The 17,321-nt window shown below is 37.8% G+C and overlaps 1 protein-coding gene across 6 annotated transcripts in view; it reads left to right on the forward strand.

Moving 5' to 3' along the window:
* The window catches only part of LOC126285328 (uncharacterized), a 152,369-nt gene that overhangs the window by 133,864 nt on the left and 1,184 nt on the right, over positions 1-17,321 (forward strand). For 2 of the 6 annotated variants that reach the window (XM_049984643.1, XM_049984642.1), the window contains exon 9: positions 3,595-3,765. The exons of the other annotated variants lie outside the window; for them this stretch is intronic. In XM_049984643.1, the coding sequence (XP_049840600.1) occupies positions 3,595-3,747 (153 nt within the window). In that variant the 3' untranslated portion in view covers positions 3,748-3,765. The remainder of the gene's footprint in view (positions 1-3,594; positions 3,766-17,321) is intronic. 6 annotated transcript variants of the gene reach the window in all.

Genomic DNA, 17,321 nt, shown 5'->3' on the forward strand with positions numbered 1-17,321 from the left:
CCAGGGCATTTAAACTATTAGGTAAATAGTTTCTCTCATACATATTTGTTTTTCTTATATGTAATTAGAAACAAATTGTTTTCATTTCATTAATCAGAACAGTCTGATGCTCTGTTTTCTCCCTTACAGTTGGTTTTAGCAGAATACTGGAAAGTTGTGAAGATAATGTCATTGAAACCCCTATTGTCACCCAGTCAATCAGGTGGAGAGGTTGCCAAAGACCACATCCAGTTTACCCATTCATTTTAAGCAACTTCAATTTGCAATCGAGATTTCATTTGTAATTGCAAGGGTCTTGGTCAAGGGGGGGGGGGGCATAGAAAGGGGGAAAGAGAAGATGGATAGAGAGAAAGGATAGGACAGAGAGACAGGAAGGAGGATGAGATTAACTGAGAGAAGAGGGAGGAGGAGGGGATTAGTATGTTTGTCCATTTCCGATACATACTTAGGAATTGCAAAGCATTGCCAGGCTTGCTAGTAAAGAATATAATATTGCCAAATTCTTGTTTAATGAAGTTCATATACTTCACTGAATTTGTTGCATGAGTGTTCAGATAAGCAATGCTGGATCAGAGTGAGCTGAAACAAAGACGACTTACAACTAGATAGGACTCAGCACAACATAATTGTTTTATTCCTCACAAAATGGAATTTGTTAAGGGAAGTGGTTACTAATTTCAGTGGAGATAAAGTAAGGATGGAGTATTTGTCAAGCTGAATGTAGATAACCTTCCAAACTTTTGAATGTAAAACTGAAAATTTAAAAGAAAAAGTTGATATCCCAAATAACAGACAGTGAAAAAGCTAGCATCTTTATAAATATGTGTATTTGTCTCAAACTCCAAATATTTTGTAAGTACACTGTCAAAGAACACAAAGATGAATCAGTGAGTATTGGATTAAACCAAGAAAGTACAGGGAGAAGTAGAAATAACTCCACATTTGGAAAGAAATAAAAGTCTGGTTAATTGAGAGAGGTAAGTTTGAGGCATAAGCCCATGACTGGGCTATTGGCGACGGGATGTACAGTGCAGTCTTTCTTCACTGTGACACGAGGAGGTGGAGGGTAGTGGGTCCTTCACCCCTGCCATCCTTTCCCATTGGAAAAGATTTCCAGTACTCATTTGATATCAGGTTGAGTATGCCTAGAACCATATGGATGGACTTGAATGAGGAAAAATCCCCATATCTACCCAGGGTTAATCCCGGGCTTTCAAGCTTAAAGTTAAGTGCTCTTCCTGGAATGTACCATGACCACAGGTGAAGTGAGGAATAGAACAAAATCTCATATTTATGAAAACCATATATTTTTTAAAAAAATTTCAATTGCCACCTTTTGATGGAATGATATAGGAATATGTCTGTCACTTTGCTGGTCATTGTTGACAGAATTGCAGACATTTTACATCATAGAGGGTCAACTGCTTAGACAATTGAGGAAGGTTCATTGTTGTATGGAGTCTCCTTTCCACGTTGGGTTAACACAGGTTTTTAAGGATAGTGTAACCACAACTGAAACCTTATTTAAATTCCGTGATGCCTTTGAACAGTTCCATGCCCCCAGGGTCATCATCTGTCAGTATTAAGTCATAAATAGATTAGAGGTAATGGAAGGACTGGAGGTAACCACTTCAATATAGTTGGGCAGTTGACAGGCCAGCAAACTAAATTAAAATGATTCCTCACATATTGGATGAAGTCCTTTCTCAAGGCTGTTACAAAAACAGACGCATGTGGTTACAGTGTCAGTCTGGGATGAGAATATATGTTCATTGGTGTGAGTGAGAAGAACAAAGGGAGCGGAGTAAAGAAAGAAAGGAAGGTGTAGATGAGGGCTGGTGAGGCTGCCCTGATACACAGAGGAAGGAAATTGTATTATGCATATAATGACAGGTAGGAGTGGATTGAGAATTATCTTTTTTATTTTATTAATTATCTGGGAGGACGGGAGGAGGAGATAGCTACAAGGAAGATTCTGAAGAAAATAGTTTGGATGTAGAGTATTGGAGTGATGTGAGAGGTCTAGGGTCAGATGAATTTGGTTGTATGTTCAGGGAGTACTGTGGGCTCAAAGGATACTTTTTGGATAGTGCATGTCCGTAAAAGCCTTGTTAAGATGTTCGGCATAATGGGAAAGGGATTGCTGATCACCATAGATGCATTGCCCATAGGTCGTTCACGGAAATGCATTACCCTCCAGTTCTAGTGCATAAACAGATCTCATATGTATGTCCACACATGCTCCTAACTCCCCAGTCACACACAGACCAGTTGCAAATGAGCACTGTTCTCTGTACACAGTATCGTCCCAGACTGGAACAAGTGAGTCATGGCCTCCACTGGGCTTGTATGGCCTGTCTTTCATTATGCCTTGAAACGAGGAATATCCTTTTGAAAGGGATCACATCCATGCTAAAGACCCCGGCATGATCTGTCCTATGCACCTACACAGTGCATCCCATTCCAATCTTATCAGTTTCATACTTGTATCCTTATCAATGGGAGGGCCATCTGTGAACACAGTAATGTCATATATAAAGTCCGTTGTAGCTAATCAACAGCATTTTATTGTAGCATTACAACTAACATGCCTTCCATCCCAGTGATTGGCCACAGCCAAACTAACAAAGGGGAAAGTTGACAGTGTAGTAGCAGAACATGGCACTGAGCACATAATGTTCGTCTTCAATTTCTGCTTCACAACTTGTTGCAACACATTCTAAAAACACATCCTGATCCTGCAATTCCCTGGGCACTTATCTTCACAGGCTCCTTTGTGTACCCACCTCCACATCTGTCTCCATGCCTCCCACTTTACACCATTAACCTGCACCCACACTCTTCTCTGTAGTCCTTCCTCTGCTGCGTTTTCACCTCTTCCAACCCATTCCTTAACTTTTTGTCTTAGATGCAACTTTATCTCCCTGAGCAAGGACAAACTCACAAGTTTCCCATCTATCATGTTTCTGTTCTTCCTCTCCTTCCTTGCAACCAGCTCTCCCTCACTCCACCCCTTTCTTCATCTGCCCTCTTCCTTTTTCTATCACTTACTCTACCTGACACACCCCACAGCAGAGTTGAGCTGCAAACACTGGGACGATATCTCTCTCTCTCTCTCTCTCTCTCTCTCTCTCTCTCTCTCTCTCTCACACACACACACGCACACACACACACACACACACACACACACACACACACACACACAAGACTAGCAAAGATTGGAATCTTTTTCATGTGGCTGTTGACTGCTCAATGCCTCCTGCCACCATAAAAATTGTGTGCTTGAGAACCATTTTATCAAAACAACAATGTTCCTGGAAACAACAATGTTCCTGGAAACAACACTGTCATGTGGATTTTTGTTGTGATCAGTATTATGCCACTGACAAAAGAATCCCACTCATTGTTCCATATTTGTGGATACTAATTTTTCTGTTTTTATTCTTCTAGACTGGCATAGATTTTGTTCTTAAATAATAAAATATAATGCACTTATTACTGATCAAAACATTCAGTAAACTGAATTTGAAAAATATATTATTGATTGAAACATCGCACTGCTACAGTCAGTATGAATGTTGCTATTCCTTACAGGGTCATGGAAAACGTAAGCCTAAAGATCGCAGTATGTCAGGCAGCCGTGAGAAACGTCAGTGTCCAAATAACAAGACATTTAAAAACCAAAAAGGAAATAACAAGAAACCAGAAAAGTACAATAAAAAAGGAAACAAGAAACATAGAAATTAGCCTCTTTACTATTGAATGGTAAACTTGAAAGAATTTCTTTGTGATTTTATTCTCATTGATCGATTATTTAGTTAGAAGTTAAACTATTTTAAAGGAGGCTGGCCTTACTTGAGATTGGGCATTGTAAAACTCATTGCGTGGTCCAAGAAAGTGAATATCAGTGAGTGTGGATTTGATGTCGCAGACATACGACATAGGGTTTTTTTTTTTTTTTTTTTTTTTTTTTTTTTTTTTTTTTTTTTTTTTTTTTTTTTTTTTTTTTTTTAAGTTTGTGAGAGACTCATGGATGTACGATGTGTAATAGTGTGAAATACCATCCTGTTGTATAGTTTAGCTGGAAGGATGCCTGAATATGAATATACATTATTAACTCAAGAAACAAATATATTAAAATGCTTCATTTTTAGTACATAGGACAATACTCCAAGCAGGAGTTTCCATTACATGTTTGCGCAAAAGTGTAATGTTTTCACTCAGAAATTATCTGTGGCTTACAATGAACCATGTTCTGTGACTTATGAGATTTTTATCACCATTTTGTAGACTTTAATGTATTTGAAACACCTATTTTCTATATATCAGAGAAGGAAAATTGCTATTCACCATATAGCAGAGATGCTGAGTCGCAATAGACACTACAAAAAGATTCACACAATTATAGATTTCAGCCAGTAAGTCCTTTTGTCACCAGTAGACACACACACACAAACATGTACACACGCAAACGCAACTTGCACACACGTCTGCAGTCTCAGATAACTCTACAAAATCCTAACATCAGTTTCCTTCTTCATAACAGTTTGACTTTCGACAGACTTGGGTTGGCATTGGGAATCAGTAGTTGTTTTTCCTTTTACATAGATAACACAAATTGCAGAAAGATAATGATACTTGGCAATGTTTCAAATTAGTGCAGGTATTTTGAATTTGCATTTGAAGTGTAGCATTGCTAGAAATGAGGTTTGTGGATTTTACTTGGGACCTGTCACCCATCCTAGAGATAACAGCAGTGCTGTGTTTTCATTTTATGGGCAACCCTTTTGTGTTGAGTTAAAGACAGATCTGTAGAATCCAAAAAAAGAAGCAAGTCTTAGAAATTAATCTGTACTCTGTGTCACGAATACACTCCTACTATCGTGTTTAGTGTTATCTTGCTAATTCCAGGTGAATTTACATAAGTATTAGGAATAAACTAGTGTTATACATTTTAGTGTTATTCTTGCTAACACCATACGAATTTAATCAAGTAAACTAGAATCAAAGCCACAAACACCACCAACTGTCACGTGAGTGAGTAAATGTGTTGGTAAGAGAGAATAAGAATTCCAGTTCACATTCTGCTGAATAAACACTTTATTTACTATAGATGCATTGCCGCAGAAGATAATTCCATAAGGTATAAAAAGTAAAAATATGCAAAATAACCCAACACTGTTCTCTTTGTATCAGCACAGGAAGAGATGCTTCTGCACTGTCCAGTCACATTAATTTGACCACCATGTATGTTTTGACATCAACAAGCAGTAACCACTGACAGATGCAGGTGGCAGCTTTAGTAATTGTGGGGATATTAAACGTGTCAGGGGAACACAGAAACAGTGCAGTCATAGTCGTAATGTGGATAAATGATGTATCTGACATCCAAAAGGCATGCCATTAGTTTTTGGCCCAGGGGTGGAAGCATTTCCAAAATAGCCAAGTTGGTAAACTGTGTGACACAGTGGTTAAAGTATACTTCTTCTTGAGTAGCACTACAGCCTTTGGTGAGCCTTGGCTTCTTCAACAACCTTCCTCCACACTTCTCGATTCTTTGCTGCTCTTTTCCACCCCCGGACTCCCTAATTGGTAATATCCATTATTACCTCGTCGATCCATCTTCTAGGTCTCCCTTTTCGCCTAACTGAATGGATCATACCTTTCATCATTTTCTTTGGAATTCTATCCTCTGCCATTCTCTCCAAGTGTCCTAGGCATCGTATTCGTTGTGATTTCACAAATTTTACTATGTCCCTGCCTTGTATTAACTCTTGTAATTCGGCATTGTAGCATATTCTCCAGCCTTCTTCCTCCCTTATTGGCCCATAGATTTTGCGTAGTATTTTCCATTCAATGCTTCTTGGTGCTTTTTATCGTGTTCTGTCAATGTCCATACCTCTGAGCCGTATGTGATAACTGGACGGACGAGGGAATTATATATTAGCAGTTTAGTTTTTCTTGTAACAAGGCTACCGTATGTACTCGAATCTAAGCCGCACCTGAAAAATGAGACTAGAAATGAAGGGAAAAACATATTCCCTAATCTAAGCCGCACCTGAAATTTGAGACTCGAAATTCAAGGGGAGAGAAAAGTTCTAAGCCGCATCTCCAAATCGAAACAAAGTTGGTCCATTGTAATACGAAACACAATTTAGGTCGAATGAATGATGATACAGCTACAGTAGTTTGGTTCGAATCGTAACCTTAGCAGTTAAGCTTTACCAGGTAGCCATTGCTATGCGTCAGGCGCTCCGTCCCTATTTATACGGGTACCCTTCCTTTTTCACGTGCTTCGTCTGGTTTGAATTGATTGCTTATTTTTCTTTGATCTGATAAGCGCCATTTTCTTTGTTATAGGTGTTAACATTACGCGAAGCTCAAAATGCATTACTGTACTGTGTCATGCCTTGTTTGCCGCATTCTGGTAGTGCGTGTCTATGGCCTGTCGCCACTCGCGGCATGGCTTGCTTTTGTGTGCACTACCACCGCTTAGAATAAAAAAAAGAGAGGAATCGTCTCATTACGTGAAACAATGGCAAGAGACTGCTATTTGTTGTTACTTACACTGCTGCTTTCTTTTATAATGAACAACAAGAACCAAATAATACACTGCGTATGATAGATGATGTTGTGAACGAGAGTTTCGCGAAAATTTTTCTCTGTTTGAAAATCTTTGCAGACTCCTCTTTAGTACATTACATTCTGCACAGAAATTAGAGTCATCTTAGATTTAAAAATCTAGTCAATTTCTGTGCTTCATTTCTGACTTTATCACTATTAGGCATAAGAATAATACTAATATAAACATGACATGATATGTATATTCTTCCGCGTTTGCTGTTGTCTCACTCAAGTTTCGTAGTTTATTAGGCAGGCAGGATTTAAATGAGATAGCAGCAAACACGAAACAATACATGGCAAAATGATTATATTCATATTATTCTTATGGTGAAGAGAATACTGCATGTGATTCACAATGCATAGAAGTTCCTAAGCAACCATCTCTTCTCACAGGTAGGAAAAAATTCAGAATGTAGAGTTGGCCATATTGACAAACATCCCAGTCTTGCCAGTCGGATTTTTGTAGTACATTGAAATGCTGCTACATTCGAAGATGAACAATACGGAATTTGTATTTACTTCGTTGGATAATGCATGAAAATGCAGTGGTCGAAACTCGGGGCGGAGAAAAAAAGCTCGTCTTCCACCTTTTTTTAAAAATTTATTTACTGACGCAGAGGATTTGGTGCCAATATTTATCTTTGTGCCTACAAAGCATGCCTGTGTAGCGCTACATATATTCGAAGGCAGAATTTAGTTGTGGCGGCACCCACCAACATTTTTCACAACTTCTGCTTGCTTTGCACTCCATTCTAAGCCGCAGGCGGTGTTTTGGATTACAAAAACCGGAAAAAAAAGTGCGGCTTCGATTTGAGTAAATACGGTATTTTTGAAAAGCTGCATATTTGCAAAGTAAGTTCTGTTTCCTGCTTGTATTCTTTCGCTTATAGTCTTTCCAATACTGTTGTCATTTGTTTATTAGGGCTCCCAAGTAGTTAAAAGAAGACACTCCATTGAAGCGTTTCCCATTGATGTTTAGGTTTTTAGGGGTTCTTCTGGCCTCAGATTGTGACATTACCGTATATTTTGCTTTGTTTTCATTTACTATGAGGCCAATTTTTAAGGCTTCTGTTTCCATTGTCCGGTATGTTTCTAGGAGTGTATTGATATTTCTTCCTGCTATAACAATGTCATCAGCGTATGCACATATTTGGCAAGTTTTTATAAATATGGTGCCTCAGTTAAAGTATACTGTGAATGGCAAAATGGCGCTATCCCAGAGAGGCAGCTGTGGTGCACCATGGACCACAGATGACAGGGGGGAACAATGACTCTAGAGATGTGTACAGACATTTTTAGGGGTTCTTCTGGCCTCAGATTGTGACATTACCATATATTTTGCTTTGTTTTCATTTACTATGAGGCCAATTTTTAAGGCTTCTGTTTCCATTGTCCGGTATGTTTCTAGGAGTGTATTGATATTTCTTCCTGCTATAACAATGTCATCAGCGTATGCACATATTTGGCAAGTTTTTATAAATATGGTGCCTCAGTTAAAGTATACTGTGAATGGCAAAATGGCGCTATCCCAGAGAGGCAGCTGTGGTGCACCATGGACCACAGATGACAGGGGGGAACAATGACTCTAGAGATGTGTACAGACAAATAGCCATGCAGAAGTTGAGCAACTAACCACCCAGATGAACCAAGGGCCACCTACAGTGCCTCCTCAGTCACCGTTCAGTGAAGGTTGCTGTGTATCTACCTGATACACGCACTCATGTCGACTGCTGTATATCAGCAATGAAGGCTGAAATTTGCAAGCCAGCACCACAACTAGATGCCCACAGAGTGGCAACAGGTGGATTTTTGAGATTAATCACGTTTTATGTTCCATCAGACCAAGGGCCATTGGCATGTATGGCACGAAATATATGAATACAAATACCTTGCAACATCATTATGGTTTGGGGAATGTTTTTGTGTCATCCCCGGGGTGATCTTGTCATTTTGGAAGGCACAATGGAGCAACAGAAATATTCACATGTCCTTGGCGACATTGTCCACCCTCTTATGTACTTGGTTTTTCCTCATCACAATGGCATCTAGCAAAGCAATGTGTCACACAGCTCGCACTGTACGTGCATAGTTCAAAGAGCAGGTGGATGAGTTTACTGTACTCCCCTGGCCACCAAACTCCCCAAATTGAAGCCCATTCGAGAATCTGTGGGAGCAATTCCATTGGCCTGTTCACGCCATGGATTCTCAACCTTGAAAACTAGTGCAGCTGGGCATGGCACTGGAATATCGCTGGCTGCACATCCCTGCCAGTACCTTGTAGAATACCACTGACTCTCTTAACTGCATGTCTCGTAGTGGTCTGCACTATCAAAAGGACTTTTGACATGTGGTCACAATAATGAGACTGGACAATGTAAGAGCAAAACATGCTTAACTGAGCTTGATTAGTAAAACTTTGTGTTGGATCAGTTTTAACTGGTTATCCAGCTGGATCCCAAGTAATTTTACTCTGTGTATCTCACTTGTTTAGCCGTGTGAGTTGGCCAGGCACAGGTCCTAACATTTCCACTGCTGCCAGAAATGAAGTACTGTTCAATACTCCACTTTATCAGTGAACTTTGGTGTTTTGTTTTGGGTCATCTAGCTACAGTATTAGATGAAAAGTATCAGTGCATTGCTTGTGAGTTGTATTGTAAGGAAAATATCTATACTCTCTACTGGCTCTAATCTCTCCATCTCAGTTCTAAAAATCTATCTTTCATAGAGAGAAAAAGTTGATTTTCAGTAGTTTTGAATAGGATAATACAAATGTTGAACAAAGCCATGTTTTTTTTTTAATTTCCATACAGACAGTTATAAAGATATGGAACTTGAAATATGAAATAACAGAACAGATCATCTGAGAAATTAGAACTTACATAAACTCCCCAGTTTCCTCCATAGTCAGTCAGAATCTGTATTTTATGCAGTCATTTCACTTATAATCTTGTATGTTACTTTGACAATATGTTGCCTGCCTTTGACAGTAAATTCATAAGTGGCACTGATGTCACCACAGTAGTCAGCTATTCATTGACTAGCTTATAGAACATGTCTTGCGATTACTCTAAAGGGATTGGTCTAAGTCCAAGTGATGAAACAAGTATTGCCAAATAAAGGCCAGTTCCATCTTTTGGATCATTCAGAGCATGTATGAAAGAAGTGACCGCTTCATTCTTTTTCGTTTGTTTGCTATGTGCTAATGTCTTATAATGACTCCAAAAGTCACACCATTTCGAGAGAATTAGTATCTGGTTTGCTGCAGCTGGTGCCACCAGTATCAGTAAGAATTTCATAATAAATGCTTTATTACAGGTGTTTAGCTCACACAACCTCTTGAATTTTAAAAATTTACATTTTTGTTTCTTGTGTCAAGTAAGCAGCATACTGCAATCAAATGACTATCTTCAATTTGTCCAACTTTTGCACTCAGTTATGGAAAGTGCTGAAATTGAGTCGTGGCCAAAATTTTAGGTCAGTAATAAAAATGTAACAAACAATGAGCAGCATCACTTCATACGATACCTGCTGTAAAGTAATGGTTGTAAGTAAAAGTATTAATTGAAGAGTATTGAGTAAAATAATATCGATGTCGAAATGAAACTACTTGATACCATACTGAGACGTAAGAGTACTTTTTCCATGTGTCTGTGTGTAGCAGTGTGCTGCGGTACTGTAGCAAGAAGATTTCAATGTTCACCAATACTACTGACATGTACCTCCCTACAAATTAAAACATTAATTACATAGTTTGGTTTTTTTGGAAGTTACAATTAAAACTTCCACTACCCCTCATAGATTTGAAAGCTTTGTCCACAAATGAGAATAATATTGGCTGCTCAGTTTTCATTTACGCTGTGTATAAGGCCACCACAGTATAGCACTGTACTGCCTTTTGTCACCTGGCACACATATTGCTAGATCATACTGTGACCTGTACAAGGATAAACATCATTTTACATTCCATATATTCAGAGACAATAGGAGATAAAACCACTGGTGGTGGTACATTCCTTGGGTGCCTAAATCTGGTAATACTGAGTACAGAGTTGAAGAGAATGAGAATATTCGAGGATAGTGTCAGAATGAGAAGCAAGCCAGTGATAATATGTCTTCTACAGACATGACCTGTAAACAAGTATAAGTTAGAGCATTTGAACAGAATTTACAATCTAATCTGTCTCAGACCAGGATGAATAGTGGAACTTCCTGGCGGACTAAAATTGTGTGCCGGGCTGAGTCTCGAGCTCAGGACCTTTGCCTTTCGTGGGCAAGTGCTCTGCCATCTGACCTATCCATGCAAGACTCATGACTGTCAATTCTGCCAATACCTCATCTCCTATCTTCCAAGCTTCACAGAAGCTCTTCTGTGGTAGAGCACTTGCCTGTGAAAGGCAAAGGTCCCGAGTTTGAGTCTCAATCCGGCACAGAGTTTTAATCGGAAGTTTCATATCAGGTTCTCAGTAGAGCTTATGTGAAGTTTGGAAGGTAGGAGATGAGGTACTGGCAGAACTGAAGCTGTGAGGACAGGTCATGAGTCATGCTTGGATAGATGCCAGGAAGTTTCATATCAGTGCATGCTCCGCTGCAGAGTGAAAATATCATTCTGGAAGGATGAATAATTATCGTTAAACAAAATATTGTTCTTGATTAAATACAAGTGTGGATTACAAACTTCCATCATGCTGCAATAGCTATGAATCAGTAACTTCTGTTAACCAGTACAACTAAAAACCAGTCTGAAGTTGATAAATTCACTTTATTTCTATTTATTTTTTATTTATTTATTTATTTATTTTCACTCAGTGACTAGTTTTGGGCCGAGATTCATTTTCAAATCATCATAACATAATCAAAAATAGTATTCCCGAAAATATAAACACCATGTCAAAAATGTGATCTGTAACTGTTTGTTTGCAAATTTTTAACTTGCTTTTTACATTTTCGGAAATATCATTTTTGGCCTTGTTACAGTAATTCGAAATTGGGTCTCAGCCCAAACTTAGTCTTTGAGTGGTGTTTGCAATATTGGACGTTTTTTGTAATATGGATTATATGGAGCAGTTACTCATGGCAATATTCTCCTATACTTTGTCACATTTCTCCCTTGTTTTGATTCTGATTTTATTGTTTCATTTAATCAAGGAGTCTTCAATGTTTGCTTTTTTTCTCTTCTTAGAAATCCTAAAACCGTGTGATTTTATGTGTGGATGTTCTATTCTTTTGGATGTGTTAATCTGTTCATAACCTTGATCAAGAGGAATAAAGGAGGCAATAAGCCAACAATTTTAAAAATAAATTCATAAAATCTATGCAAGTTGAAGCCTGTATTAATTTTTATTACATTTCATTAATACTTGCTCCAATGATCATGAATATGACACACTTTTCTTTCTCTTTCTTTCTTTTTGTTCTGTACTTCATATCTAAAAATTCAACTATTGAGTAGAAGGATTTGTTATTCAGAAGTTCTGACAGCTCTATCAAAAATTTTTGAGAAAGTAATGTATTCATGAGTAGCCTCCCATATTTGTAAAAATAAAGTACTAACAAAATGTCAGTTTCGTTTTCAGAAAGGCTTTTTAACAGAAAATGCTATATATGCTTTCACTGATCAAATATTAAATGCTCTGAATAACCGGACATCACCCATTGGTATTTTTTGTGATCTCTCAAAGGCCTTTGATTGTGTAAATCATGGAATTCTTTTAGATAAGCTAAATCATTATGGTTTGAGTGGGGCAGTGCACAAATGGTTTAATTCATACTTAAGTGGAAGAATGCAGAAAGTTGAAATAAGTGGTTCGTGTAATGTTAAAACAACAGCTGATTCCTCAAACTGGGGTGCTATCAAGCACGGGGTCCCACAGGGTTCGGTCTTAGGTCCTTTACTGTTCTTGATATACATTAATGACTTACCATTCCACATTGATGAAGATGCAAAGTTAGTTCTTTTTGCTGATGATACAAGTATAGTAATAACATCCAAAAACCAAGAACTAAGTGATGTAATTGTAAATGATGTTTTTCACAAAATTATTAAGTGGTTCTCAGCAAACGGACTCTCTTTAAATTTTGATAAAACACAGTATATACAGTTCCGTACAGTAAATGGCACAACTCCAGTAATAAATATAGAATTTGAACAGAAGTCTGTAGCTAAGGTAGAATTTTCAAAATTTTTAGGTGTGTCCATTGATGAGAGGTTAAACTGGAAGCAACACATTGATGGTCTGCTGAAATGTCTGAGTTCAGCTACGTATGCTATTAGGGTTATTGCAAATTTTGGTGATAAGAATCTCAGTAAATTAGCTTACTATGCCTACTTTCATTCACTGCTTTCGTATGGCATCATATTCTGGGGTAATTCATCGTTGAGTAGAAAAGTATTCATTGCACAAAAACGTGTAATCAGAATAATTGCTGGAGCCCACCCACGGTCATCCTGCAGACATCTATTTAAGGATCTAGGGATCCTCACAGTAACCTCACAGTATATATATTCCCACATGAAATTTGTTGATAATAATCCAACCCAATTCAAAAGTAATAGCAGTGTGCATACCTATAACACCAGGAGAAAGGATGATCTTCACTATGCAGGGTTAAATCTGACTTTGGCACAGAAAGGGGTAAATTATGCTGCCACAAAAGTCTTTGGGCACCTACCAAACAGCATCAAAAGCCTGACAGATAGCCAACTAACATTTAAAAATAAATTAAAAGAATTTCTAGATGACAACTCCTTCTACTCATTGGCTGAATTTTTAGATATAAACTAAGTAAAAAAAAAACTTAATCATTAGTGTCATGCAATATTTTGTGTAATGTAATTTCTTGTACAGACATCTTTTATTAACCTGACACGTTCCACATCATTACGAAGTGTCGTATTCATGATCTATGGAACAAGTATTAATCTAATCTAATCTTTTAATTTGTTTGTTTATTTTTAAATGCTATTTGGGTATCTGTCAGACATTTACTGCTGTTTGGCAAAGACTCATGATAGCATAATGCGCCCCTTTCTGTGCCAAAGTCATATTTAACCCAGAATAGTGATGATCATCCTTTCTTCTAGTGTTTTAGCTATGCACTTTGCTGTTATTTTTTAATTTGAATGGGTTATTGATAACAAATTTCATTGGTGAATATGTGCATTGTGAAGGTATAGTAAATATCCCTAGTTCCTTAAGTAAATGTCTGCAAGGTGATCTTTGGGGAGCCCAACCATTATTCTGATTACACACTTTTATGCAATAACTACTTTTTCTCTTAATGATGAAATTACCTAAAATATGATGCCATATGAAAGCAGTGAATGAAAACAGGCATGTATAGCATAAGTTGAAACTAATCATTTCAGCAGATCATCAATGTGTTTCTTCCAAAGCAATTTCTTGTCAGTACACACATCAAGAAATTTTGAATATTCTGCCTTAGCAATAGACTTCTGTTCAAAGGCTATATTTATCAGTGGTTATGCCAACAACTGTATATGTAATGTTTTCTCAAAATTTAGCAAGAGTGCATTTGTAGAGAACCACTTAATAATTTTCTGAAATACATTATTTACAATGTCCTCATCTTCAGCAAAAAGAACTAGCTTTCCATCTTCGTGAATATAGAATGGCAATCTTTTATTTATATTAGGAACAATAAGGGAGCCAAGACTCGACCCTGTGGGACACTGTTCTTGATACCTTCCCAGTTAGAGTAGTCTGTTGATTTTTGCAGATTGTCTGTACTGTTAATTTCAGCCTTCTCTTCTAGTTACGTATGAATTAAACATTAAACCATTTGTGCACTGTTCCACTCATACCACGATACATAAGGTTATCTAGAAAAAATTCAAGATTCACACAGTCAAAACTTTTGAGAGATCACAAAAAATCCTATTGGATGATGTTCTGCTATTCAGACCATTTAATATTTGATCAGTGAAAGCATGTATAGTGTTTTCTGTTGAAAAGCCTTTCTGAAATCCGAATTGACATTTCGTTTGTACTTTATTTTCACCTCTAAATATGATGTCATATGAAAGCAGTGCATGAAAATAGGCACAGTAGGCTAATTTACTAATATGTTTATCACCAAAATGCACAATAACCGTAATAGCATAAGTAGCTGAACTCAAACTTTTTGGATAAAGTTGTCAGAAGTGAGATTATGTGATAGTTGTTAGCATCAGATCCATAGCATATATCTGGCTGGCTGGAAAAATATCCTCTTTTTGTGAGTACTACATATGTGGGTGAGAATCATTCTTACCTTTTGGATACAAGTCTTAGGACTGTGTTTGAAGTGCCATCGATTCCATGTGAGCTTTTACTTTTGAGTGATCTTATTATTTTCCTAATTTCAGTAGGAAGGGTGGGTTGAATTTCAGTTTTATCAAATTGCTTAGGTATTGCATCTTCCATATAATGAACAGCTGGAGCCTATATTCTACTTCTGACATTTTGTTAACAAACTTTTCAGTGAGTTTGATAAAAATTCAGTCTTCCTGTGCTGCTTGCCCTGTTACCCTTTTAACAATATTCCAAATTGTTTTAATTTTATTATCAGAGGTGTTAATCTCATACATAATGCACAAACTTCTCTTAATACCGTGCAATAGTTTTTATAAAGTTCGACTGTTTCTGGATCAATACCCCTTCTAGCTATAAGATAAATTTCCCTTTTCTGCTTACAAGGTATTTTTATTCCTCTAGTAAGCCACAGCTTTTTGGATGGTTTTTTACAATTATGTTTCACTATTTTCTTACAGAAACTGTTTCCAGATATACTCACAAAGCTATCAAGATATGTGTTAAGTTTTAAATTAGCATTGGTTCCCTGCACTCTTCATCCCTGCCTAACTGTTGCAAGTTGTCACTAAAACTTGCAGTTGTTAAATTGTCAATTGAACACACTATTTAGGAGGCTGTTTTGCATTACTATATCGAGCTGTGTCATATACAGTAACTAGCTCTGTTTCACAGGGGAAGATTGCACTGTAGTTTCTTCTCTAGATTCTCACACAGATGACAAAATGGTAGATATCAAAATAGACGACAGAGGGATAGAGAAACAATTAAAATCGCTCAAAACAGTTAAGGCCGCTGGACCTGATTGGATTCCAGTTCGATTTTACACAGAGTACGTGAAGGAACTTGCCCCCTTCTTGCAGCGGTGTTCAGTAGGTCTCTAGAAGAGCGTTGCATTTCAAAGGATTGGAAAAGAGCACAGATCATCCCCATTTTCAAGAAGGGACATCAAACAGATGTGCAGAACTATAGACCTATATCTCTAACGTCTATCAGTTGTAGAATTTTGGAACATGTATTATGTTCGAGTATAATTACTTTTCGGGAGACTAGAAATCTACTCTGTAGGAATCAGAATGGGTTTCAAAAAAGACGGTCGTGTGAAACCCAGTTCGCGCTATTCGTCTACGAGACTCAGAGGGCCATAGAAACAGGTTCCCAGGTAGATGCCGTGTTTCTTGACTTCTGCAAGGTGTTCGATACAGTTCCCCACAGTCGTTTAATAAACAAAGTAAGAGCATATGGACTAACAGACCAATTGTGTGATTGAACTGAAGAGTTCCTAAATAACAGAACACAGCATGTCATTCTCAATGGAGAGAAGTCCTCTGAAGTAAGAGTGATTTCAGGTGTGCTGCAAGGGAGTGTCATAGGATCATTGCTACTCACAATATACATAAATGACCTTGTGGATGACATCAGAAGTTCACTGAGGCTTTTTGCAGATGATACTGTGGTGTATCAAGAGGTTGCAACAATGGAAAATAGTACTGAAATGCAGGAGGATCTGCAGCGAATTGACGCATGGTGCAGGGAATGGCAATTGAATCTCAATGTAGACAAGTGTAATGTGCTGCGAATACATAGAAAGATAGATCCCTTATAATTTAGCTACAAAATAGCAGGTCAGCAACTGGAAGCAGTTAAATCCATAAATTATCTGGGAGTACGCATTAGGAGTGATTTAAAATGGAATGATCATATAAAGTTGATCATAGGTAAAGCAGATACCAGACTGAGATTCATTGGAAGAATCCTAAGGAAATGCAATCTGAAAACAAAGGAAGTAGGTTACAGTACGCTTGTTCGCCCACTGCTTGAATACTGCTCAGCAGTGTGGGATCCGCACCAGATAGGGTTGATAGAAGAGATAGAGAAGATCCAACGGAGAGCAGCGCGCTTCGTTACAGGATAATTCAGTAATCGCGAAAGCATTATGGAGATGATAGATAAACTCCAGTGGAAGACTGCATTAGAGATGCTCAGTAGCTTGGTACAGGCTTTTGTTAAAGTTTCGAGAACATACCTTCACTGAAGTGTCAAGCAGTATATACAGTATATTGCTCCCTCCTACGTATATCTCGCAAAGAGACCATGAGGATAAAATCAGAGAGATTAGAGCCCACACAAAAGCATACTGACAATCCTTTCCATGAACAATACGAGACTGGAATAGAAGGGAGAACCGATAGACGTACTCAAGGTGCCTTCTGCCACACACCGTCAGGTGGCTTGCGGAGTATGGATGTAGATGCAGCTGTGCATTTTGATCCAAAAGACCAATCTTAACAGGAAAAGTTTTTATTTGATTACATTTATCTTATTCTATAAAAAGATTATCTACCAGTGAACTGTTTTTGCGTTTTGTGTACTTCATCAGGTCAGAGA

Source organism: Schistocerca gregaria, chromosome 8 (genome assembly GCF_023897955.1).
Source record: "Schistocerca gregaria isolate iqSchGreg1 chromosome 8, iqSchGreg1.2, whole genome shotgun sequence".
NCBI classification, from domain to species: domain Eukaryota; kingdom Metazoa; phylum Arthropoda; class Insecta; order Orthoptera; family Acrididae; genus Schistocerca; species Schistocerca gregaria.